The sequence below is a fragment of the Aptenodytes patagonicus genome, chromosome 5 (genome assembly GCF_965638725.1).
Source record: "Aptenodytes patagonicus chromosome 5, bAptPat1.pri.cur, whole genome shotgun sequence".
Classification (NCBI taxonomy): Eukaryota; Metazoa; Chordata; class Aves; order Sphenisciformes; family Spheniscidae; genus Aptenodytes; species Aptenodytes patagonicus.
The window spans coordinates 69,797,133-69,821,878 of record NC_134953.1 but is presented as its reverse complement, the minus strand read 5'-3'; the positions used below and the strand labels follow the sequence as shown (position 1 = coordinate 69,821,878).

General features: G+C 40.7%; 1 protein-coding gene across 1 annotated transcript; it reads left to right on the top strand.

Annotated features, from left to right (window-relative positions):
* The first annotated feature begins 79 nt into the window (after positions 1-79).
* Positions 80-24,712, top strand: CFAP57 (cilia and flagella associated protein 57). Its single transcript, XM_076340419.1, has 22 exons — positions 80-251; positions 320-636; positions 2,116-2,402; positions 2,565-2,772; positions 3,741-3,893; positions 4,986-5,125; positions 5,815-5,980; positions 6,373-6,486; positions 6,983-7,195; positions 7,779-7,952; positions 9,109-9,270; positions 9,753-9,908; positions 12,022-12,115; positions 13,015-13,205; positions 14,209-14,382; positions 15,514-15,672; positions 16,091-16,234; positions 17,411-17,527; positions 18,494-18,628; positions 18,712-18,852; positions 22,742-22,868; positions 23,157-24,712. The coding sequence occupies exons 1-22, from the start codon at positions 95-97 to the stop codon at positions 23,366-23,368; spliced, it is 3,741 nt and encodes a 1,246-aa protein (XP_076196534.1). The 5' UTR covers positions 80-94; the 3' UTR covers positions 23,369-24,712.
* The last annotated feature ends 34 nt before the right edge of the window (positions 24,713-24,746 follow it).

Here is a 24,746-nt window from a genome sequence, read left to right as displayed (position 1 = left end):
TCCGGCCGCGTGCGCGCGCCCCCGCCGCCGCTTCCGGGGGTGCCGGGGCCGCCGTTGCCACGGCGACGGCGGCGGCGGCAGCAGCAGCAGTAGCATGTCGGCGGTGGTGGCGGAGCCCGTGGCCGTCTTCGGCTGCCGGCCGCGGGTCGCCGGCGGTGTCTGCTTCTTGGAGGACCAGGTCGTGCTGCACGCGGCGGGGACGGGCTGCCTCCGGCTCCACCTCGAGCAGAAATGGCACAAGTTCATCCCAGGTGGCCCCGACCCCGACCCCGACCCCGGCCCCGGCCCCGACCCGCCCTGACCCCTCTCCTCCCTGCAGGCACCGAGAAGAGCCGGGGCGTGCAGGCGCTGGCCGTCAGCCCCAACCGGCGGTACCTGGCCGTCTCGGAGACCGTGGCGGAGCAGCCGTCCCTGACGGTCCACGAGCTGTCGTCGGTGCCGGCGCGGCGGCGGAGGACGCTGGCCTCCGCCGAGCTGCCGGCCCGGGAGGCCGTGTCCCTGGCCTTCTCCCCCGACTGCCGGTACCTGGCGGCCGCCACGGCCCCCCCCGAGGGGCACCTCACCTACTGGCTCTGGGAGAAGCAGCGGCTGATGGCGGCGGTCCGCATCGAGGCCCTGGGCAGCGGCATCTGCCAGGTAACGGCCACAGCCCTCACGGGCTCCACGTCCGCCGTGTCAGCCCCAGGCCCATTCAGCTCCCACCCCGACCTTGCAAGGGTATGGGGGTGCACACACCTGCCTCCAAAACTGAGCTGGGCCAGCGTCTCTGTGGCTCATTTTTAACATTTTGATTCACAAATGACTGGATCTTTGGGAGCCTATTGCACTATTTCAAAAAGACAGATAAAAGGATCAAACATAGTTCAACAAGTACTGGGTGCCAGGTAGCACGTAAGTTCAATCTGCAGGATATGTGGACAGGTACGTTTTCCTGTGGCCACGTGGCTTCTATCCAGGGCAAGAGAGGGAGTAGAGGGCTCCACACTGTAGATTATATACAGTTTCTGTGGCCTGTCTTGGCGTCAGCTGCAATAGGACACTGGGCTGAATGAATTTTTGTTCTGACCCATTATGGACATTCTCATGTCCGTATGACATGAGATTCTCTTACATCATATGAGATCTACGGTATGTGGCTAATTCAGTTGGCCAGTGCATGTGCAATGTGTCCCCTGTGTCCCTGCAGAAACACTCATTAAATATATTGGCTGTGCTCAGTAGGTGTAGCACACATCTTGGAAGCTCTCGGCATGCTCATGCACCTTTTCCTTCCTGCAGTCTGTTCTATGTGCGGATCAGAGGAGTAGCCCGGGAAGAGTGGCTAGGAGCAGGCTGATGGCACTCCTGCATCCTGCTTTGGGTGCCCTTATTTAGTATCTTTCTTGCAGGGAGGTAAGAGGCTTTCAGTACATGGGTTGGTTGGACCCTAGCTGCCATTTTTCCTGAGGTACAGCTACAAGCAGAGGTTGGGTGAACTACTGACTTCATGAGCTCAATTCCTAAAGAGAGGAGAATGACTGTGAAGGCAACTGCTGTCTAAAGTCCCATTAAGCATGAAAAATGACGTCTAAGTACCCCTGCTATCCTTCATGTTGGTTATTGAGATGGCTATTCCACTGTTTTCACCTATAAACACCCAATTATGTGAATTAATATGCATAATGGGCAAGGTTTGCCTGAAATACAGAAATACAGAATTTATTCCTGGCCTTTAAGAATGAATGGTCCCACTTTTCAGGAAGCTTGCTACCTGAAAAACTTGCTAATCAGCAATAAAGATGTATTTTGGCCTTACTGTTGGCATTTAATCCTGAAGGGCAGAGACAACTTTCTCTTCGGTATTGCATTGTGATTCAGATAGTGTCTTAGCTTAATAGAGTTAATGTATTTGTAGCATCGTGTAAAATTGATATACACAGTTTTGAAAGGAGGAAAACTGCAATATGTAGTTATGGTTATTTCTTAGTCTCTTCTCTATTCCTGTATGTTTCTATGAACCTTCTTCCCTTGTTTGTTTTCCTCTATCTGGTATTGAAAGTCTTCAGAACAGGTATAATATTTGCATATTTGTGAACATAGTTGTATAAAATAATTTCTCTCTCTTTTGTTCCATAGGTGAGCTTTAGTCCTCAAGACAATGCACAGGTTTGTATCACTGGAAATGGCTTTTTTAAACTTTTTAAGTACAGCGAAGGAACTTTGAAGCAGATGAATTTACAAAAGGGAGAGCCGCAAAACTACTTGTGCCACGCCTGGCTGTCCGAGGAGGAAGTAATATGTGGCACTGACACAGGCAAACTTATCTTGTTTGAAACTGGAGAGCTGCACTGGGAAACAAGTGTAGAGTACAAAAAAATACCCAGGGAACTAGAAGAAGATGCAACAACAGAAGAATATGAGAGGTAAATCTTTGTTAAATACTATTAATAATAGTTTCAAGCTTGTGCATGCAGATTAGTTGCAGGCCATTCACTTATTTCCTTCTTGTCCAGTTTATGAATGGGTTATAATATTTTGATCGCTGCTGATAAACATTTTTTGTTTTGTCCTTCTTTATTCTTCAGTCTTTATGCATTTCCTGCTTGCAGTTCTTCTGATGTCTCTTGTGGACTGGCCTCTGAAGATAATGGTTCACAACAGGATTCTTTGCCTCAAATATCTGCAGTTGCAGCTTATTCCAGAGGCTTTGCATGTTCATCTAGCCCAGGAGTTGTTCTTCTGTTTGAGAAGACCAAGGGAAAGGAAGTCTACAAGGAGAGTCAACAAATCTGGGTAGGGAGAAAAAAGCCTTTCCAAGCAACTATGCAGCAGAGGCCTGTTTGGGGTGTGGGTGTGTGCTTCCAATTCAGTTATTAATAATAATTTTTAGCACATCTCTAAATTACATTGTAAGCATTAGCTAACTGTCCTGGTGATGTCGAAAGGAAGGGAGTTGCCAGAGGTCACACTGAAAGTCAGTGACAGATGTCCTTTTGCAAGGTAGCTCTGCATGTTCCCACATGTAAAATGTGCTTTGAGGCTGCTAAACTTCAGGAAACCTTTAAGAAACTTGTATTTATGGAGACTTCTGGAGCTAAGAAGTAGTCTACATCAGTTTTGAAGAACTAGGCTGCTTGTTTTTTTCCAAGGCAAAGCTTTTCTCCCCTTAGATATTTATTACAGCTGTCATGAGCCTTGTGCACTCTTACTCTTAAGTAATCTGGTGAGATTTCTAACTGTTCCATAGTGAGCTGTATGCATTGACTTACTGCAGTCTCTGGATAAGAACATTTAACTCTGATGACCTGGTCAAGCCTTCATACTCTGGGCCTAAAAGGTCAGATCTTCCCTATGCACAAGACCCTGTAATAAGATTGTTATCAACCTGAATGATACACTGCAAAGAACTGTTATTCTGAGATCACAATTTTCAGGCAGTTTTCATTCTTACACTTGCTAGGTTTTTTTCTCCATGTTTTTCTGCTACCATTTTCATTTTTGTTTAATGCGGTACTTAAGATTACTGCTGAAATGTCCTCTGATGCTTTTTTCAGCTGTAATGCTGTAGATACAGTTAGATTATCTTGTCCCCTATTGCCTGCCTTGCAGTAGTTATGTAGTATTAAATATCCAAGTTGTCTTACTGATATTATGTATGTGCTTATTAGAGTAGCATTACAGCAAAAGTTTGTGTGTGTGTGCACGCCTACTACTAAAACATGGAGACCTGGAATACCCCATGGGATGCATTTCTTGTGCAGCTTCCTTGGGACCTGTTCAGCAGTGAGCCAAAACAGTCAGGCAGACAGGACATAATATGCATATGCTTCAGCCCCTCTGAGGAAACGATGGTCGTTAATACAAATAAAAATCAGCTTTACATATTTACTATGCTCTCCACCGATCTTATGAAGGTGAGTGCAATTTTAGCACGTTCCACAGCCATCATGTCCAGTAAGGGGTGTATTGTAATGGCACAGGCTATTCAGTGTCGCTTTCTATGATGCATTCTCATAAAATTCATCAGATAGCGTCTGAACCCTGAAAGCTCGTGATAGGAAGTGCTCTGCATGCTTCTCTGAGAGCTGTATTTCAGTAGCCCCTTGCTCAAGCATCCCTCCATATGAATACCTGATGTTATTCAGCAGAATGATAGAGGACACTGTTAAGACTATTTAAGGGTCCGTGTCACTGTTGAACCACTTAAGTAAGGCTTTAACACAGAGATTTTTAACGTAACTGTAGTAGTTTATGCTCCACTGTAGTATGTGGAAACTTTAACGCAGCGATAAAGCTGAAACAGCCATGGGAATCTCATGTTACTCTAAAATAATAGTTGTTGAAGTCCTAGTTGGAAGTGAAACCTCTTTGTGAAGGACAAACATAATGAAAAACATTCCCTGCTCTGAAGGAATTAAATAATGCAAAGACAAGAGATAAATTTATTATCATGAAATAGACTTGCATGGAGTTAAATACCTAACCTGCGTACAGACGTACAGAAAGATCTTTACAGGAAGGGGGTTTGTAGTTATGGGTCCTTTTTCTGCATGCAGCCTAAAATTTTATTGGTGCTTCACTTCCAGCATGTAATAGCTAAACATCCTGGTTAAGTTGCTTATCACTCAGCACTTGATTATTTTTAAATATCTGTCTGACCAGAAGGTCTTAACTGAATTCTTGCGGGTCCAGTTTTATTTATTTATCTAATTTGCATTTCTTTGGACACCTACGATTATGTTCCGCTCTCACTAGTGTATGAGGACTATGGAGTCTACATCTTCCCTGCATCACTTTTCTTGATTATTAATTATAAAGTTAAAACTGATTCTAACATTGTTATGTTTTTAACATTATTATCTTCAGACTGGTGCAGTGAAAGGATTAAGTGGTTTCCTCAAATCTATTTGATTACTGTATGCAAAGAGCTATGATAGATTTCTTACCTGACTTACTGCCTGCAGTGAAATATCTGTGATTTTTTTTATGCTCTCATTGCTTCTCAGGAGAAGGCAGCTTATTTTGCGTATCTGAATTTTCCATTGCATTCTGCTTCGATCACTGGTCTGGACATCTGTATTTGGAAACCCATTCTTGCTACTTGTTCCCTGGATAGATCTGTCCGCATCTGGAATTACAAGACGAAGTAAAGAGTTGTTTGTGTTTGTTATTACCTCTTGCTTTTTTGTATATTGTATTTAGCAGGCAACAGCAGCAATCTCATATGAATGAGAGTGGTGTTCTGATAAAAGTCTTGTGTGGTGTGGATGTAAATGGTCTTACTGACATGATTTGGGGAGTGTGAATATGCAGTGCCTTTAAAACCAGTGCCAAAAGAATCCAAAGCTTTTTCTTATTAAGCCATTTTTATGTCATACTTCTCATGTGTTTTGGAAAAAAAAAATCTTCAGGAATGTTTCATTCAGCTTTGTCTTAAGATACTGCTGTCCCATCTCCTGCTTTGTAGCCACAGTTCTTAAGCAAAATTACTCCAGCTTTTAAGGTTCTATGGAAGGAGAGGGGGAGGAGAACAAATCTCAGAAGAGATGAAGGTTTGCAATCAGCGGTTCATTTACCTTCTTCATTATATTACAGTAAACAAGGATTTGCTCTTGCACCTTCCACACCTTCTCTGTGAACCAGAAAGTTCAGATTTGCATGTGTTTCCTGTAACATCGAGTGATCATTACTTAACTGAATGACACCACATTTCCTCAAGGACAAGGCAGAGTTGGATTGTAGCTGCAGGTGTCCCTGCCTGGCCAGATATTGTCCTGTCAGACGTGCATAGGGAGTTTGTTCTGTTCCATACTGCACAATGGTTTTCTCTTTCAGCACTTTGGAGCTGTGTAAGGAATTTCGGGAGGAAGCATACACAGTATCACTTCATCCCACTGGCCTTTTCTGTTTGGTTGGGTTTTCTGACAAACTACGATTTATAAGTCTACTGTATGAGGACATGCATGTTTTCAAGGAGTTTGCTGTAAGAAAGTGTAGAGAGGTAAGGAGTGGTGCAAAAATGAAATTGGGGAGTTATAGGGAGCAGAGTGGTGAAGAACATGACAGAGGATAGAAACCTCTCCAATAGATCCTAGTAGGATTTAGGATATCGAAGCATAGAGAAAAGGATTCCGACTATTGGAAAATAAGCCTGGAGGCTGATGCATAACTGTGGACCTGGGAAGCAGCAGAAGGGGTAGTTTGCTCAGAAATACTCAAAGACTGAATTTTACAGGGGAAAGCACCGATTAAGAAAGCAGTAAGAGGCTACCTATGTCATGGAGTTTTCTTTTTGTGTAACATTCTGATAATAGATGATGTCATTGGAATTCAATGCATGAATTTTTTTATCCACTGCATCTACAATAAGGGGTGGTTATGTTGTTTTTCTAGTGCTCATTCAGTAACGGAGGCCATCTTTTTGCTGCAGTTAATGGAAATGTGATTCAAATTTATTCCAGCATCACCTTTGAGAATATTAATAATCTGAAAGGACATAGTGGGAAGGTTAGTAAACAAATCCTATACGATACAACTCATTAAAGTATGAATAGTTGGTAAGATGCATTTTGAAAAGGTAAAGTACAGTTTTGGATCACAAATGGGCCCAAAAATTAAAAATAGAAATACAAAAGTCAGTCTTTGGTCACAAGTCCATGTATGCATGCACTAGATAAATCTAAAGAGTCTGTCCTTAAATTGAAGGCGAATGATTGGCAGGTAGCTGAACCAGGAAAAATATCCCAGTAATAAATTATAAAAATAAAATATACTACTCATTATTGAAATCAGCTTTTTCCTGACAGTGTGTTCATAAAGTAGTTCTTACTGATTTTTCTCTTTTTAATGCTAAAATGGAATTAGTTGAGAAACATCTAGGGGTTTTTAAATAAGGCTTAGAAGTATGATTCCAAAGTTGTCATGGATTTACCAGTAAAATGACTCCACGTTGTATGTCTATAACTTACACATCGGGCTCCTTGGTGTGTTTTGCTTTTGCCAGATACATGCAGTTAAATGGAGCGCAGATGACACTAAATTTGTCTCCTGTGACACACATGGTGCTGTGTATGAGTGGAACTTGTTGACAGGTAAAAGGGAGTCAGAGTGTGTGCTCAAGTCCTGCATCTACAGCAGCATTGCCCTGTCTTCTGATGCCAAAATCATCTTTGCTGTTGGATCTGACCAAACTCTCAAAGAAATTTCAGAGTCTTTGGTGAGCTAACAAGCACTCTGGGATTTTGCTAAGTTCTCTGGGGAGGGTACTAGTGCTTTGGTTTCCTTGTCATCCATTTGGAAAGTAGGAGTCAGTCTGGTTTTGATAGCTGCGATATTTACTGACACTTTTCTTGTGTTCTTATGTCCTTTACCATGAAACCCACGATTTTGTTGAACTTTACTTGGATTTACCTAGAAATCTTCTAATCCAGCTAACAAACTAACTTGGCAATATTGTATCAACTGTTTTGCTGAAATACAAGTGTATTGCATCTACCACTACGTGCTTTTTTTTTTTTTTGTCCAGAAAAGTAGTAAATTGTACGTGATAACCATTACATCTTTCAGAAGTGATCAACTTGTGGAACTTGCCTTGAAATTTTAAAAGGGCATATTTATAAAGCTTAATACTAATTATTGTTCATGGCTTTACTCCTATAGGCATGTAGATTCTTTTAACTGCATTATTTGCTGCAGGCAGAGGTATGACAACTTCTCATGCAGTAAGTAATCAAATAGTATTGGGAAACTTAATGTAATATGAGGCTTTTTTGTGGTTTTTTTGGTTGTTTTTTTTTTAGATCCAGCATGAAGTGCCTGCTTTCGGTGTTGTTTATACTGCAGTAACTGTTTCTCATTCTGGGCACATGGTATTTGTTGGTACATCTCTGGGGACAATTCGAGCTATGAAATACCCATTACCTTTGATGAAGGATTTCAATGAGTATCAGGCCCATGCAGGTGCTGTTACAAAGGTAACATAGAGTACTTTCTTTTCCCTGTGAAACCAGCTGCACACGTCTCCTTTAGTGCTGATTCTCCTTCCCATTTCATAGCATGATATGTTAAAACTAAGGTTGAGCCTGCACGTGGAGAATGAATATTACAGCATTCATAGAAGTCCTGTCTCTAGAAGTAGATGTCACTGGATAAGCTGTTGTTGGCTAAAAAGTGGCTTGCACCAGGATATGTAACATGGCATATCCCTGGTGGAGAACTTTGATATAGCTCTTTCTGGAAAGAGGAAGATAAAGTTGGCTTGAAAACCTCTTGTGAGAATGGAAGGAGGAATGAGATAAATGTATTAAGCAACTTGATGCCAGGGTAAAGAGCAGAAGAGATTGCAGTGCTGGACTGCTAACCAGAGTGTATTTCTAAAGGGCTAATGAACAGCATCTGAAAGGTGGGGATATGATGAGTAGAGCCTGCAACCATGGAACATTTCAGCGCACTTTCTCCACAAAGCCACATGTTCTGTCTTGTTAAAACTGTTTGTAATTTTGGCATTTTAAGTATCACTGTCAAATACAGCACCTTGACTTAGAGCTGCACAGTCCAACATTAGGCTATGAACTTCAGTTATTGGAACTCTACTTTCACCTCACTCGTAAGCTGTGTCAGCTTCCAGGTAAGCTATGCCAGGCCACGCAGTCACAGGGGATCTGGAGGAGGTGACAGCAGTTATTACTAGATAGTTCTTGGTGGGCTTATTTGCAGATTCAAAAGAAAACGTTTAGCCATCTGTTGCTCAAACGACTTCTCAAAGAAAAAAGCTGGAGACCTTTGGAATTGTCATATAAATTGCCTGTCTGTGCTATAACTGTCTAGAAGGTCTTTTCTGTTCCATGTTTTTAAAAATCTTCCTACAGCTTTGAGAGCAGAAGCAGATCCAATGTCTTCACGTGTTCTTCTTTTCTTTCCCTTCTCCTGTTGTCTGGACCAGGGTGGAGCAGGAGTAGAGGACATAATCAAACTGTTGGTAGTGGGACTATGTTAATATTTCCACTGTTGACTTTCTGTTGTAGAAATGACAGGGAGTATGTGGGTGGGGAGAAAAATTCGGTATAAAATAAAACTGTGTCTCCATTCATCCTTGTCTCTACTATTATTTTGTTGTCTCTTCCTTTTAAGATGTCCGTAACAAACGATGACCTATTTCTGCTGACTGCCTCAGAGGATGGCTCTATATTTATCTGGAAAGTGTATGATAAAGGAGGCGGGATACTGAAATGGGAAAAGGAAGTTGAGTATGCTGAGGAAGTACTGATCATGAGATCAGATATAGAAGAGAAGGTAGGAGGAGAAACTTGTGAACATGAACCATAGGATTCCTAGTGCACAGCTTATGAATTACATTTGCATGATGTTTGTGACTAGCTGTTCCTATATGGCCTTCTCTTTAAGAGGGCTTGCATGGCTTTCATCATAAAAAGAGGTTACAGCAAGTAGCTGCAGCTGCTTGTTAATATGCAAACTGCATTGTATGAACAGTGAGTGTGGAGAAAAGTTTAGACTTTTCTCTAATACTTTCCCCAATCTCCTGAAAGCAGTTTTAATGGATTAGAGAAGTCAGAAGCTGCATTTCTATAAACCATCTTGTAAGATGACAAAGGAACCTTACTTCTGGAACTTCTTCTTGGTCTGTCTGTCTGAAAATTCTCTTCAAAGGCTGTCTTTCATAAATATGTGCATGTAAATAAAACATCCTTAACAAGCTGTTGCTAATGGCAAATAATCTCTCTGTTAAAACTGTCTTCTCACCCATGTCCTAACAGAGTCAGGCAATGCTAGACCTGCAGATCCGTGTGAAAGAGCTACAGACAGAAAATGATTACCAGCTACGTCTCAAGGACATGTACTGTGATGAAAAAATAAAGGAATTAGAAGAGAATTTCACTCAGGAAATAGGCTCCCTTAAAACCAAACACCAGGTATGATTCATATTGCAGAACCAAATACCAAGAAATCTTTCACTGAAGAGTTGAATTCAAGCTTGCATTATATATGTATGAATGCCATGAAGCATCTAAAAAATGAAGCATTCCTTTCTAATAAAGATGTTCTTGATATTTGTAAAGCATGAAGCTACCTTTGAGTCAAGTCTCTTGTAAGTACAAGGGGATGCAAGAGTTCTCCTAGGTAGCCTATAAGTATCTTCACATAAAAACAGTTCCAGCGATAAAAGCTGCCTGAGACCAAGGATCAGTAAGCTGTATCACCCTTGAGTAGAAATGGGACCACGCCTTAAAAGCTCCGTCACGTATACGGTTGCAGCTGCTGCAAGATCCAACAATTATTCTTTTTATTGCCGCCTTCTTTATGCCCTGGCCGCTTAGCTTTTGTAAGAACATCTGCTGGGGTGTCTTGTATGCTTTTTGAAAATAGAAGTAAAATATATTCCCTGGATTTCTTCTGTTCATGTGTTTATTGATTTCTCTGTGGTCATGAAGCAGGACTTCCCTGAAAGGCAAAAGCCACAATAGTTCTTCCCAGTGTCTTATTTCTCTGTGTCTGTTAATTCTATTCTGTCCATCTGTCTGGTGCACACACCAGCTTTCTGACCTGTAATTTGCTATATTTCTGGACCCTTTTTAGAGTTAGAAGGCAAGTGATCCAATAGCAATTACTCTGGCAGTGAGATGGCTTGAAGTGAGAGATTACATATCACATGATTCAATTCTGTCAACCTCATGTTCTTTTCGAGCTTTTGGATTAATATTATCCTGTCCTGGTGATTTGTTACTGCTTATTTTGTTGAGTTGTACTCGGTCTCTTCAAGCAGTGTTTCAGTTTGACTCCGCATAAAGAAGGATTCCAGTATGAAAGCTTGCCAAGTTACTTACTAGTTTTATTATGTTATGTTCTTGTCATTTTCAAGTGCTCCTTTTATACCTTTCTTGTCTTTTGGCCCAACAAATGTTCTGGCAGGTTTCTGATTTTGATTTTTTTGAGGAAGTTTAATTATTCATTTTAATGTTTTCTTCAAGTAGTTCCTCAGGCTCTTTGGCTTTTCTCATTGTGGTTTTTGCATTTAAGTAACCTGAGTTTTAACCTTTCTATTTTTCCTCATCTTCATACAGCTTGACCTTTTACAAGAAAGCCATTTCACTTCTTATAGACCTGTGTTTTACCTGTGCTGGTTTTCTTCTGCAGTTCTTCAGGTCTTTTCATGGCTAGCGCTTGGCTATAGAGTTATAAAAATCTCAGCTATGATGAAACTTCTTTAGGCTTGTTGATTATAAGCTTGCAAGGAAATCCCTTGAAGGTGAATAAAAGTTTTCTAGGCAGGCAGGTTGTACGTCCTGTCTGAGTATCAGTACGTGTTAAGATTAAAGTGAACGACACATTTGGACAAGCTTGGGGCTGACCTTTCTAGTTGTTGTGTCTGGCAGGCAAATGGAGTATTTCTGCTTATGCAAGACCTATACAGTTGTTATGAGAAGAAAGTAAAAAATTGTACCTATGGTACAATTCCCAACTTTTCTGAGAAATTTCTCATCCATTTTCTTGTTCCAGTTCTTTGTGCTTTTTTGGAAGATTAAGTCATTTGTAGTGGTAGTCAGACATTCCAAGCAAATGGCATTCAAAACTCACTTTTGCTTAGGTTTATATCATTCTATGCAAATGTCAGTGTTTTAGGACCTCATGGTTGCTTCAAGTGAGACAGGAAGCAGCTTGAATCTTAATATCTGGACAACAATTTGTGGAACTGCAAATTCTCCTCAAGCAGGCACACACAAAGAAGTGGAGGCTTTTGTACCTCACAAACTTTTCTTGTTAGATTAGGATTATACAGTACCCTGTATTATATGAACTCCATTTGCTACTTTCCCTTAGCTTTCCATAGTTTTGTAACTTGTCATAACAAACTAATCTCTGGGAAAACTGGGCTTAGTGACACATGGCATCTGAATTTTGGTGAGAGACTTCAAACATAAATTCTGTTGTGTATGTGTTCCCCAACATGGGCAAGAGCACAAACAATTTGGACACTGCTTTGCCTAGTTTCAAATTAAAATGTATTTTTCTTATTTTTTTCCCCAGATTTTACAGGCAGAGAAAGAAAAACAGGAGCTACAACACCAGTTTCAACTGTCTGAGCTGATGAATAAACAGGCCAGGGAGGTGCAACAGCTAGGTTAGACTATAACAAGTGTTTGTAACTACAATCTGGAGGAAGTGCATTAGATTCATAGCAAGTAATGTGACAGGGAGGGATTACTAGAGTACAAGTACAAGGAAAAATGCATGTATGTCATATATGTATTGCAGATCAAACATTTGTCTAAACTGCACCACACACATGACCATGATGAGAACATGCACATGGGCACTGTATCTTAGATGTTTGGTTTTTGAGATTAGTAATTTCTTCATTTATTTTATAGCTCACTGTGCAAGAATAGTGAAGTCATACAGTTCAGCAAGGAGGCTAATGTACAATGCACACAACATGGAAATACCTGGACCCCAGATTTGTAATCAAGATAAAGCAGAAATACTGTAAATTAGTACCAAAAAGCAAGTCCACCCATAAATGAGTCCATTGCCAACTCATACTCTGTAACAGTTGTACTTATACAGCTCTGTCATGCTTGTCATCTCAGGGGAATGCCTAAATTAGCTGTTACTAATTTGTTGTAATGGCAGAGTAGGAGATTTTTGGTGTAGGTTTTAGACTTGTTCAAGCTGGAACAGAACAACATTCTGTCCTGATGCAGCAAGCAGGGATACAGCAGAATATTCAGAGACACAACTGAGAAAGGTGAATGACAGCTTTGGAACAGGCATTATTAGTGAAGTGGTAAGTAAAAGGAAGAGTGGGAAACTCAAGAGATGGTTTTCTGATGTAAAATTTTGTATGGCCACAGAGTCTAAAACCCCTGATGAAGAAAGCGATGAAGTGGTTCTGGTGTAACTTACTGCAACCAGCTGCCAAAAAGACAGTAGAGAATAAGACATTGATGACTGTAGAAGGATAGGATACACCTCTCTTTTCTATTAGTTTTATCCATTCCATATGTTTCCTGTTACCAGAATCTGACAGTAATCAGAAACTCTTAATGGAAAATGAGAAATACCAGGAGCTGCAAGTGAAATCCCAGAGGATGCAGGAGGAATATGAGAAACAATTGCACAATTTGGAGGAAAGCAAAAGCAGGGCTGTGAAGGAGCTAACAGAATATTATGAGGAAAAACTTAATGAGAAATCTGTTCTGCTGGAAGAGGTAGGAGACTTGATTTGCAGTTTGAATTATTGACTAAGTTTTTCTCCAACTGTGATAAAATGTTCCCTAGGAGAGGAAAGGTTGGCTCCCTCCATGCAAATCCTAATCTGCCTGTAGCGCTGGGGAAATATGTTGACAGGTAGAATAGTAATGAGGAAAACCCAGCTGAGTTACCAACTTTTCTGGGCTTCATACCTTGAGTAAGTAACCCGCTAAGATTAATATCCTTGGGCATTCTCAGCTTCACCTCTCCTTCTCCTAGATCCAAGAATTCCTGTTTATTAATGTGGGTTAGATGATACATTTACTGTAATTGAAGAAAGAAAGAGTCAATCATCTTGTTCTACTGAAGACATAACATTTCTAAAATGGTGGATTCCATTCCTGAATCCCTGAGGTTCCTGCCTGCATAATTTTGGGGAACAAAGAGAAATACCCTGAGTACTTCAAAAACTCCTGCACATTGAGGTCAAAGACTTGGCTTGACAAAGGGCAGCCAGATAACTGATGCTAATATATCTAAAGTCAATACATTCTATCAACATTACTGTTTGCAGCTGTATGTTGCAATACCAATTTGGAAAGAATGTGAGGAATGAATGTGAGAAGAGAGGCATACAGAGACCGATGCAAACCTGAGTGGTTATTGGTCCTAATGCATCAGAAACAGCAATTTTAAAAGATCTTCTCAAGTGTTACTCGTGTTTGCATTTTCTGCTGTCAGAAAAAGTTTGCTGATGTTAGTATTTGGGCCAGGTTCCTAACCTGAAGCATCCAAGCCTTAAGAAGAATTTTTTTAAGAAGAATTTTTTATGTTTGTCTTAACAGTTTTTAAAGTTACTTTAATCCCCTAAGAAGTTATCTGAAATTATATTGCTGCAGTTGAAGAGTCCACTAAATATAGATCCTCCCAGGAGAAACACACTTACAAATAAAGAATTCTCCTCTTCTTTATTGGTGTCTTCCTGTTGTCCTCTCTAATGTTTGCTTTCCTTAACTGCAGGCAAAGGAGGATATGAGGCAGCAGCTTCAAGCACATGAAGAAATTAAGAAACAAATTGAAGAAGATGAAGACCAAGAAATCCTGGAAATCAAAATCAAGTATGAGAGACAGCTCTTGGAAGAAAAGGAATCAAACCTGCAACTGAAAGGAGAAACAGGAGTCATGAATAAAAGGGTATCTCTTATTCTGTGATAGGATCAGACTTGCATGTGGAGACCTATAGCCGAGGACTGAATGTGGTTAATGGCTTGTCAGTTTAGTCTGTTAATTTAGTCTGTAAATATGTGGCATTTCATATGAGAACAGTAGCCCCTTCTTATATCAGTTTGAAAGTTTTAGAATATTTGGGCAGAAGAAGAAGCTGTGTGCTGATTATATTGCTAATATGATTAGAGAGAGATGATAGAGGAGGTGTGTTTTTATTGGTACACTTTCTTTTATCTTACATAGTTTTAAACTATAAATAATAATATTGTTCATCCTATGATGGGAAAGAAATTAACCTTTTCATTTTTCCAAGATCTAATGCATTGCTTTGTTAGAAAAATACTTCTACTGCTTCATTCGATGCAATAAACACTTTGTGTTTTGTATGCATCATCATTTTTTTATTGGTTTTACTCCAGGGATTTTTAAGGAGGCATAAAACCTTTTAGCTCTTTTAGTGGCTGGGTATTACATTTGCCTAAGGAGGTTAGAGGGATATTTTTTCTTTTCAGGTTCTTCAGTATCTATCTGGAGACAGGGAGGTTCTCTTCCTTCATACCCTCTATTATCATGGTACTGTCTTCAGTTCCGTTGCCTTTTAGACACCACAAATTTCTTCATGGGTCCTCACAGTTTGACCAGCACCATTCCTTGATTCCAACCTTCTTGGCTTCACAGATCTTAGTACTGAGGCGGGGATTTTGAGGGTACCCAAGAGCTATGAACTAGGCACCTTTCCAGTCTACTTTTGACATCTTTAGAGATGTATGACAAGTGATCACCTTAAAATAATTTTCCATGGCTTGAGTGTTATTTGAAGCTAATGCTTGGGTATAATATCCATACCTTTCTTGCTTCTGGATGCAAATTCCTCGATTCCTTGTAGTACAGTGAGTATTCTGTCAGAATATACAGAAAACGCTAAAATGGATGTTCATCCCCCTTTTGAGTTACAGGTATTTAAGTGATGTGATGCTCCTTCATCATATCTTAATTTGATATCCTTTATCCCCCACTGTCTACAAGGTGTCTTACAGAGTAGGATGGCTACATTGTGCATGGCTTTTGGAGACTGTTCTTACTTGTTTGCCTCTCTAGTTGAACAGCCTACAGAAAGAGCTCAAGGAGCGAAACAGGGACATTGAGGAAATGAGACTGGAACAGCAAAAGCTGCAAGGCATCATTAAGTCACTGGAGAAGGACATGTTGGCACTGAAGACAGAGATTCAAGAGAGAGCCGACACTATCCAAGACAAGGTGAGAAACTGGACAACTGGCTGAGATCAAAGTCACCCTCCCTTAATTCAATACAGATTTTTATTTTAATAGTGTCATGTTGTGATAATATCACATGACTGGAAACTCAGTTTTAACTTAAAGAATTTGCGATCTTCAGTTTAAGATTTTAGTTTTTTCCTGGCGTTCTAAACTTTTCTTGGGGAGCTCAAGTTCAGGATGTTGAGTTTCTTGTCCCCTGTTCTGGGATCTGTAGATGGCTCTCTGCATTATTTGCCCCCTCCCTTCCCACCCCATCTGTGTTAGATGTGTGACTGAAGTCCAGTCTTCCACTAGATCTGTGACTGCTGGTTTTGCCTCTACTGTATTTGTGCCTTGTCCTAGGGATCTGTTTGAGTGTGCTGTGTCTGATTCAGATCTCTCTACCTATTTCTCCCAGGAGAAGCATATATATGACCTAAAAAAGAAAAATCAGGAACTGGAAAAGTTCAAGTTTGTACTGGATTACAGAGTAGAGGAATTTAAGAAGCAAATAGAATCACGGGAAAATGATATCAAAACAATGAAGGAGCAGATCCATGAGGTGAGTAACACTGTCATTTGGCCTCTGCTACTAAGCCCTTTGTCTGAATACAAAGATGACCCGGCAAGTCCCATGGAAGACTCCACCCTGTTTGTTCCTTGACTTTTTCAAGGTTGCACAGCACTGATTCAATATCTTTACAGCTAATAAAAATACTTACGCACAATAGCTGCTGTTTAATTTTCTATCACATGCTGTCAGCGATCGACATAGTTATTTAAGCTCCTGTTTCAGTATTTAATTCTAGACTCTGAGTAATACCAGTTTTGCTTAAACATACATCCTGTCCTTATGCGTTTGTCCTCCACAGACCATATAGAGTTTGCAAGATACTGCCTTTATGGATCTGGAGGACGAGAGAGTGAACTTCTCTCAGAAAAGTTACAGATTTATGCAAACATAACTCCATTTAGGGGTTAGGTACGTGGACAAATTACTGTTCATCAGTTGGTCCATGGAAAATTTCCATGTATTCATACTTAGCTTGCAGCAAATTCACTGAGGCAACTTATTTATGATGAAACTTACTGTGAACTCTCCATAGATGTACCTTTAGCTCAGCCAAATTAGGACTACGGTGACATAGCTAATCAGTGACCTATTAGTTTTCATAAATCTCTTTATTTAGAACAAAAGCCTTTTAAATAAAATGCAGACTAATGAACAATTTGTAAGTATGTCAGACTAGCATTATGAAAGCTCTGTTCTCTCTTCTGGTCACCATCTCATGCCAGTAAATGCTCTAGTACCCTTATTGCTTTTTTTCCTTGTGTTCTACATATGTAGCCACAGCTTTTCAATGCATTAGTTTCTTTTCAGTATTAGGTTCTTCTTATTGTTGCACTTACTCTTTCCAGTATTGATTGTTAAGTTCCATCTCACCCATTTTCATTCAGACGGAACAGTAAAGCTCCAGTTCAGCTCAAGGAAATGAAGGGGCATCACATCACTTAAATACCTGTAGCTCAAAAGGGAGTTGAATAGCCATTTTTGTGTTTTCTGTATATTCTGACAGAGGGCAGTGTTGTTCCACAATTGGCTTTTTTCGTGTTGTAATTCAACCTGAAGGGGGATCTACTCCCTCAAGTCTGTATTTCCAGTCTCTGGTTTTCCTGTTATGTGTTGTTTTTTCATGTCTCCTTTTAGTCCTGATTTCCTCCTCCTGCTTCCTTTCAGATGGAGGGGGAGCTGGAACGATTCCACAAGGAAAGCACACAGTTGAAGCTGAACATCACACAACTGCAACAGAAGCTAAAGGCAACTGATCGCGAGATGCACAGAGAGAGGCAGAAGGTATGGGGTACAACCACTGTGCAGGTCCTACATAATGGAGTTTGTGGGGACAGAACACTGCAGAAGCATTAATCTGAGCAAACAGGAACTTCAGGGATACTGTGTCCAAGGACCAGGGGAGTCTCTGGTCAGTGGGGACCAAGGCCAAAAACTTCCAAGCCTGCAAGCAGGTTAGAGAGTTGATACTAAAAAAATCCAGTTATTTATGTGTCGGTTTGTTCAATCAACACATTCTCCCAGGTTTAACAGAGCAGTGAGGCAAATGCTTAACTGACTAACCTTTCCTGCCCAAGCTTGAAATCTGGGGACACTTGGCCTAAACAGGAGCAGCATGTAGGCTACCACCTATATGTAGGCATTAGTAGAATGAAATGAAGGTTGGGCTTATTAATGGAGGAGACAAGGACCCCTTGTGTTTGACAACAAGCACGTCAGACATGAGGGAGGAAAAGGGACTGCAAGTGAAGGTGAAGAAGCTTAGCAGGCAGTGCAGGACTGAGGAAGCAGGTGGAGGGGCCTGATAGAAACCAAGTGAGAATGAGAGGCAATCTTGATGTGAAAACATCAAGTTGTGTATGTGTCTGATATATGTTTTGTCCCTTGCCTTCTCACATTAACTGTTTGCGTGTTGTTTCTAAATAAGAATGTAGGTTGTTTGGGAAAGGACAGTGGGGGATGGCATTCATGATAATAGGCCACCGGTTTTCAGATGAGACCTCTGGATGCTGGCACTTACATTACCTAGTGCAAGTATCTTGGATTAATACGACTGCTAAGGCTTATCACTGCTATTCGACATGCAGTGCTCACATCCCCAGCAGTTTTTTTAGTGACATATTTTTAAAAAATTAAGTGGAAGTAAAGTGTATGAGAGCTTTCACCAGTTCTACTAGACTTTCTAGAAAATTGCACATGATAGAGTGCTCTGATGAGCCAAATAAGAATGCACCTACATCATTCTTGCAGAAGCAAAATATGGAAGCTCTCATCAAACGATTTAAAACAGATCTTCATAATTGCGTGGGCTTCATTCAGGATTCAAAAAAAATGAAGGATAGGATCCGTGAGCTCTACACCAAGTATGTGCAGCAATCAGACACGGTGAGTCAGGGCCTTTACCTTCTCCTTGCAGATGAATTTCTCTGGTAGTGTAATTACTGAGGCAACATGCTGTGCCCCCTCAGGTGGAGACTGAAGCATTAGACACAGATCTGCAGCAGGAGTACATGAGACAGCGAGAGTATCTTGAGAGGAACTTGGCAGCTTTAAAAAAGAAGGTGAAGGATCAGGAAGTCCACCAAGCTGCTTACATGCGCATCGTGCAGGTAATAAGCCTTTTCCTTGTGGTATGGAGAGGGAAAAAGGAGGCAGCTGCACAGAAAAGACTTTAGTAGCCTTACCACTATGGTTTCTTAGGACTTTGAAACAGTTTTTGTTTGCTTCCTTGCCAGAAATTCCTGAGTTTTTCACGTGCTTCCATTCAAGGATAGTATTCATTGAGCTACTGAAGTTCTATAATTTTCTGGACAAAAAGTACAAGATCTCTGAAGTCAGAAATTCCTGATGTTTTGTGGATACTTTCGTTTATGTCCCACTCCCTAATGTAAAAGGAGATAGGGAATCTCTGCTGCCTGGGTATTTTTTAAGCAATTAATGTACTTATTTTTTATTTCAAACAGTATTTATAATTGCCGTCATAGTCAATTTGCACCTGTCTGAGTGCCAGGCTGTACTTGCTGTGTGGTGGTGTTTAAGAAGTAATTTTGGAGGAAGAAAAGAAAAAGAAAAAAAAATTACTTTCTTTGGCTACATAGTCCCATGCCTACTGGTCTGAATTCAGAAGAACTTTCTGCTTTTCACATCCAGGTTTTTCAAGGAAGTTCAGAAACACATTATGAATATGCTTATTTGTACCAAGATCTCTTGCTCAGAATCCTTGTTCCTTACAAGGCAAGGTAAACTTGTGACTGCTGGGGCCAAAGATCCAATTTGTTTTCATCTGGAGTGAGAGGATCTAAAGTCCCACACCAAACATCCTGGGAGGACAGGTCTTTTACAGTCTCTTCTTACCATGATCTCCTTCTGCTCAGTCAGCATTTCCTTTTCCCTTCACTAGCCTTTTCTTCATTGTTACTTTATTATGCTTTCTCAGGACCATTAGACCTCAGTCCCCTCCTAAGTCATCTGTTCTTTGCTATTTATTTATAGTGCTTCTTCAGGCCCAGGCAGCAGCGATCTTCTTCCCTGGCCCTGTTTTAATTTTTTTACTCCTTCTGTGTGTTAGATGTTTCCTTTTGGCACAAAAGGAGATGGCTTCAGAAAATAACCTGAAGAATTTCCTTGCTGGAATGGGGTGACAGATGGTGCTCATAATGATAATACTTGATGTCTTGGATCAGTAAGCCTAACACGAAATGATGATTAAAACCGAATTAATGAAACATCTGGAAGATTAAGATATCAAAGGTTCTAACCAGCCTGGTTTCTTCAAAGAAAAAGCAGTTCTCTGAAGCCTAGTAGATTAATGAGACTTACAGCCAGGAGGAATTATCGTGGTCTTCCAGTCCTTCACAGGGGGCTTTTAAGACTAGTTTAGACAAACTTCTGGCAGGGCTTGCTTTGAAAGAGTAAATGACGTCTTGGCGGCCTTCCAGCTCTGTATTTCTATTATTCCTCAGTTGTACTTACTTTTTCAGAGTTGTGCATTCCTCTTTGAGTGTCTATTCATAGGTACATTCCACTAGTGACTGCTGCAACAGATGATTAGAACTGTCAAGATAATTTTAATTTTCTTACCAGTTGGCAAGTTGCTTGTTGTTAGACTATTAGTTTTCCCTCCAGCCTTCTGTATTTGTAACGGCTTCTTTGGTCACTTGGATACATAAGAACAGACACATGGAATAATCTTGAAGTAACGCTGCTTGAACTGAAGCATGTATAGGATGATAATTTTTATAATATGTCCTACCTGTCTCTGACAGTCAGCACTGTAGGGACTTCCTAGGCTGTAGATTGCATCCAGACATCACATGCAGTTGTACCTGATGGCCTCATCCTCCATGCATTTGATCAATCCCTTTTCTGAAACAATTGGTACTTTGCCACAACATCCTGTGACAATGAGTTTTACCATGAACATTTATTTTAATCCATTGCATGATCATTGCATTGCAGTGCAAGCTTTCTGTCAGAATGCAAAGATTGAATTAAAGGCTAATCTCTCTGGATAGCATGCCCCTTCAGAAAAACATTATCAGCGTCAACCAGCAGCCTTTTAGCACCCAGCAAACCAAACGACATTTCTACATAGCCCAGATTGCCTCACACAAGATACTATGTATTATACCGTCTAATAGACCAAAAGCAAGATCTTCATTTGATAGCAGCATTCGACCACTTGGAGAGAACTTGTGAAGATGTTCATGACTAAAGTACACCTAACAGAAATGGTGTGACCTAACCCTGAAAGCTGGTCAAAAGAAAATTTCCTTGACTGATTCTTGGAAGTTATCCTCTTCATGTGTTCCTTTCAGGATCAAGCTCTGGGATAAATGCATAGCATCAAATTTCATCTGTGTTTAAAGACTTGAATTAAACAAGTCGGAGTCAACAAAATATTATGGTTTCAGAGCAGGCTGCCTAAGCTCACCAACTCATGCTGCATTTAGAATCCAACACAACCACTGCAAGAACAACTGTTCTTGCCCAACAAGTTCAGACCTTAACACATCCCACAATCTTCCTCCAGTCAGTGACTTTCGGCTGAGGGGAAACTAAAGCACAGTTGATGTACTTGTCTTAGTGTGAAGTATTGAGAATCTTGCTGCGTACGTGCACCTTGAGTTATTGCTGCCAACTTGAACTCCTTGAGTGCGTCTATATACAGATAATTGCGGTAAAGCATTGTACTTTGTTACTAATCAGGTTTCAGTTGTGATGCCAATACTTTGTAAGTATATTGTAAGGAACCAAATCATATGCCTTACATAAGTCTCTCATGGCAACATAATTATCTCTATCAACCAAAATTATCATTAAAAAAAAAATCAAGATTTGAAGACACCTTTTTCATAGGAAAATGTCATTAATCCTTGTTCTTACCTCCTGTTGTTTTAGTGGTTCCCTGTTGCTTGAGACTGGTGTTATGTGAGGTACCCAAAGCATGCCTTTTGGCCATTTTTCTTTTTAAAATATTGCCATTTATGATGAAGTTCCAGGGGTTGGAACGGTGCTGTGTTCCAAAACTTCTAAAAAACCACCACAGGTAGCTGAAATCATTGCTATTCTTGGTTCAAGTATGATGGCAGCTGTTTAACATTTGCACTAGCTGTTGATGCAATAAAGTACTTCACTGTCTTTGTAAGAGGCAAATACACAATTCCACTTCTCTTGAATTCAGAAAAGAAATATTTAGTTAATGGTGCTCCTGTTTCTGAATCATGAGCAACAGTTTTGTCATCCTTCACTAGTATTAGCCCATACTGGTTTTGCTGAAGTCTTTGAATCCGTCGCAACAATGGGTAAAGTACATTCACTTGTACTTTCACAACTCCTTCAGCAAGATGCTTTGTGGTAGGCTATTAAAAAAATTAGAAGATTGAACTTTTATGAGTTGAAAACTGACTAAAACAAGAACAAAAGATGAATACATAGCCAACTTTTCCACATAACAGCATGTTAGCAGTAGGTATCTCAAGTCTCTGTATGCTTTATATATTTCTTAATAATTTGGAAGGGGTGTTGGAAAGTGATGTCTGTCAGAACTAATGAAAAGGGCTTTGAAGAACTGCAAGGAGATACAGATAATTTAATTGAACAGACACATAGTGGCAAATGAAAAGCAAAATAATACACACTGGAGGGAGAAATGGGAATTCTTCACGTTAATTCTGAATTAATTGGATCAATGCAGGAAGGGACCTGAGCTTCCCTGTGGAATTGGCAAGGAAGATGATACCTCGGAGTGCAGCTGCAGTCAGAAAAGCAAAACAAATATTAGCTTACTGAGCTAACGTGGTTTGAATACTGTCATGTTTTGTGTCAAATCTACTATGGCCTTATCTGAAATGTTGTGTACTGTACTGATTACCCTGTATCTTCTGCTTGTGATACTGATTCTGTACTGTCCAGTGTCCTTCCCAAGGATATGAAGATACCTATTGCTGAGCCAGATAGTACCTGTGCTTTTCCTCATAGGGCATATTGTTTTTGCAGGAAAATGTGAGTCTGATTAAGGAAATTAATGACTTGCGGCAAGAACTGAAGGTGGCCCACACCCAGGTACATGACCTCCGGTCAACACTAAGATTAACCAAGAAAAAGCAAGCAATTCAAGACACAGGTGAATAGTGCTTCTTGTACGTTTTCCTTATTGTCAGCACTCATTCCAGAAGCCCTTTTTGTCCTTGGTGAACAATTCTGTTACTGTCTCCATATCATTCCAGCTTGTCTGCCTGGTGGTACCTGTTATATTGTAATGTTAGTTGTAGAAGCTGCTAAATACTGCAGAATCTTACTATTTAGCTCTACTCCTTCAGCCCTGAAAGATGCCTTTCCTTGTTCATGCCAAAGAACTCTGCGAGCTGGACCTTTGTTACTCTGCTCTATCCTCCCTGATTTTACCTTCTAGCTCCCTCCAGTGAACTGCTGTCCAGCCCAGCTGTCCTGAGGTTGAATGCAGAGAAGGAAAGTGAGAAAATCATAGAAATGCAGCAGCTAGAAATTCAATATCTGCGAGATCAAATCCAGGAGAAGGGGCAAGTCCTTGCAGTTCAGCCTTTCTCAGGCGGAAATCTTCCTAAGCTGAATCTGGAAAGAAGCCACAAGACACAGCAACAGTGACCTGGTTCAAGGATGCCTTACATTATTATATTCTCCTGGCAAGATCAGAAATGCAACAGCATAGATTAGACTTCCATGATCCTATACTCTTCCACTAGAAGCATTTGTGCAGCACTCACTGCTCTGAACACAAGGCAGCAACCTTCACTCCCTTCTACTTTCTTGGAATCTGCCCTTTCCATGAAGCCTAGGAGCCAAGAGAAAAAAAATAAATTTGTGTTAGTGCAAGACTGATCTTTGTACCTTCATGCTAGGGCAGGTATGCACCTTTCTCTTGAAAAATAATGTGTCCAAGCTCAGAAAAGCTGGTCAAACTCTGTAAGCCTTTTCTACTAGAATTCTAATTTGGTGTCATTGTGCTACAAAAATCAACATCAGCCTTTTATTTTCCAGTATTGAATTGCCTATGTCCATACAAAGGACTGCCCACACTTAAGACAGATGTCAGTGTTATTCCAAGCAGGACTAAAAATCAATTACCTTTTGAGGGCAACCTTTGACTAGTGGTCAAGCACACCTCAGCTAGAGCCCTTGCTCAAGCCTCTGCCTCCTGTCTAGAGATGTGTTGTCTCATCTGTTACAATCATTTCAGCAGGACAAAAAGGCAGCCCAGTTTCAGACTCCGAAATCTGTCCAAACCTTATGTCATAACTCTCCTATAACTTTGATAAATTAATCTTTGCTTGTCTTTTTTCCAACATCTGCAATCCCTTTAGTTCAGTTTTTTGGTGAAATTCTCCTAAAAAGTCACTCTGCAAAGTACTCATGTATGGAAAAGGCAGGGAGTAATTTCTTTAATAATGAGGGGGAAAAAAGTAAATTTTTCATCCTTTGTTGTCAATGCATGACACACTGTCTCACTGAGGAATGTGCTGATTTTGGCTGGGGTAGAGTTAATTTTCTTCATAGTAGCTGGTATGGGGCTGTGTTTTGGATCTGTGCTAGAAACAGGGTTGATAACACAGGGATGTTTTCATTACTGCTGAGCAGTGCTGACACAGAGTCAAGGCCTTTTCTGCCTCTCTCCCCACCCCACCAGCGAGGAGGCTGGGGGTGCACAAGAAGGTGGGAGGGGACACAGCCGGGACAGCTGACCCCAATGACCAAAGGGATATTCCACACCATATGACGTCATGCTCAGCATAGAAAGCTGGGGGAAGAAGAAGGAAGAGGGGGGACGTTCGGAGTGATGGCGTTTGTCTTCCCAAGTAACTGTTAGGCGTGATGGAGCCCTGCTTTCCTGGAGATGGCTGAACACCTGCCTGCCCGTGGGAAGGAGTGAATGAATTCCTTGTTTTGCTTTGCTTGGCTGTGCGGCTTTTGCTTTACTTATTAAACTGTTCTTATCTCAACCCGCGAGTTTTCTCACTTTTACTCT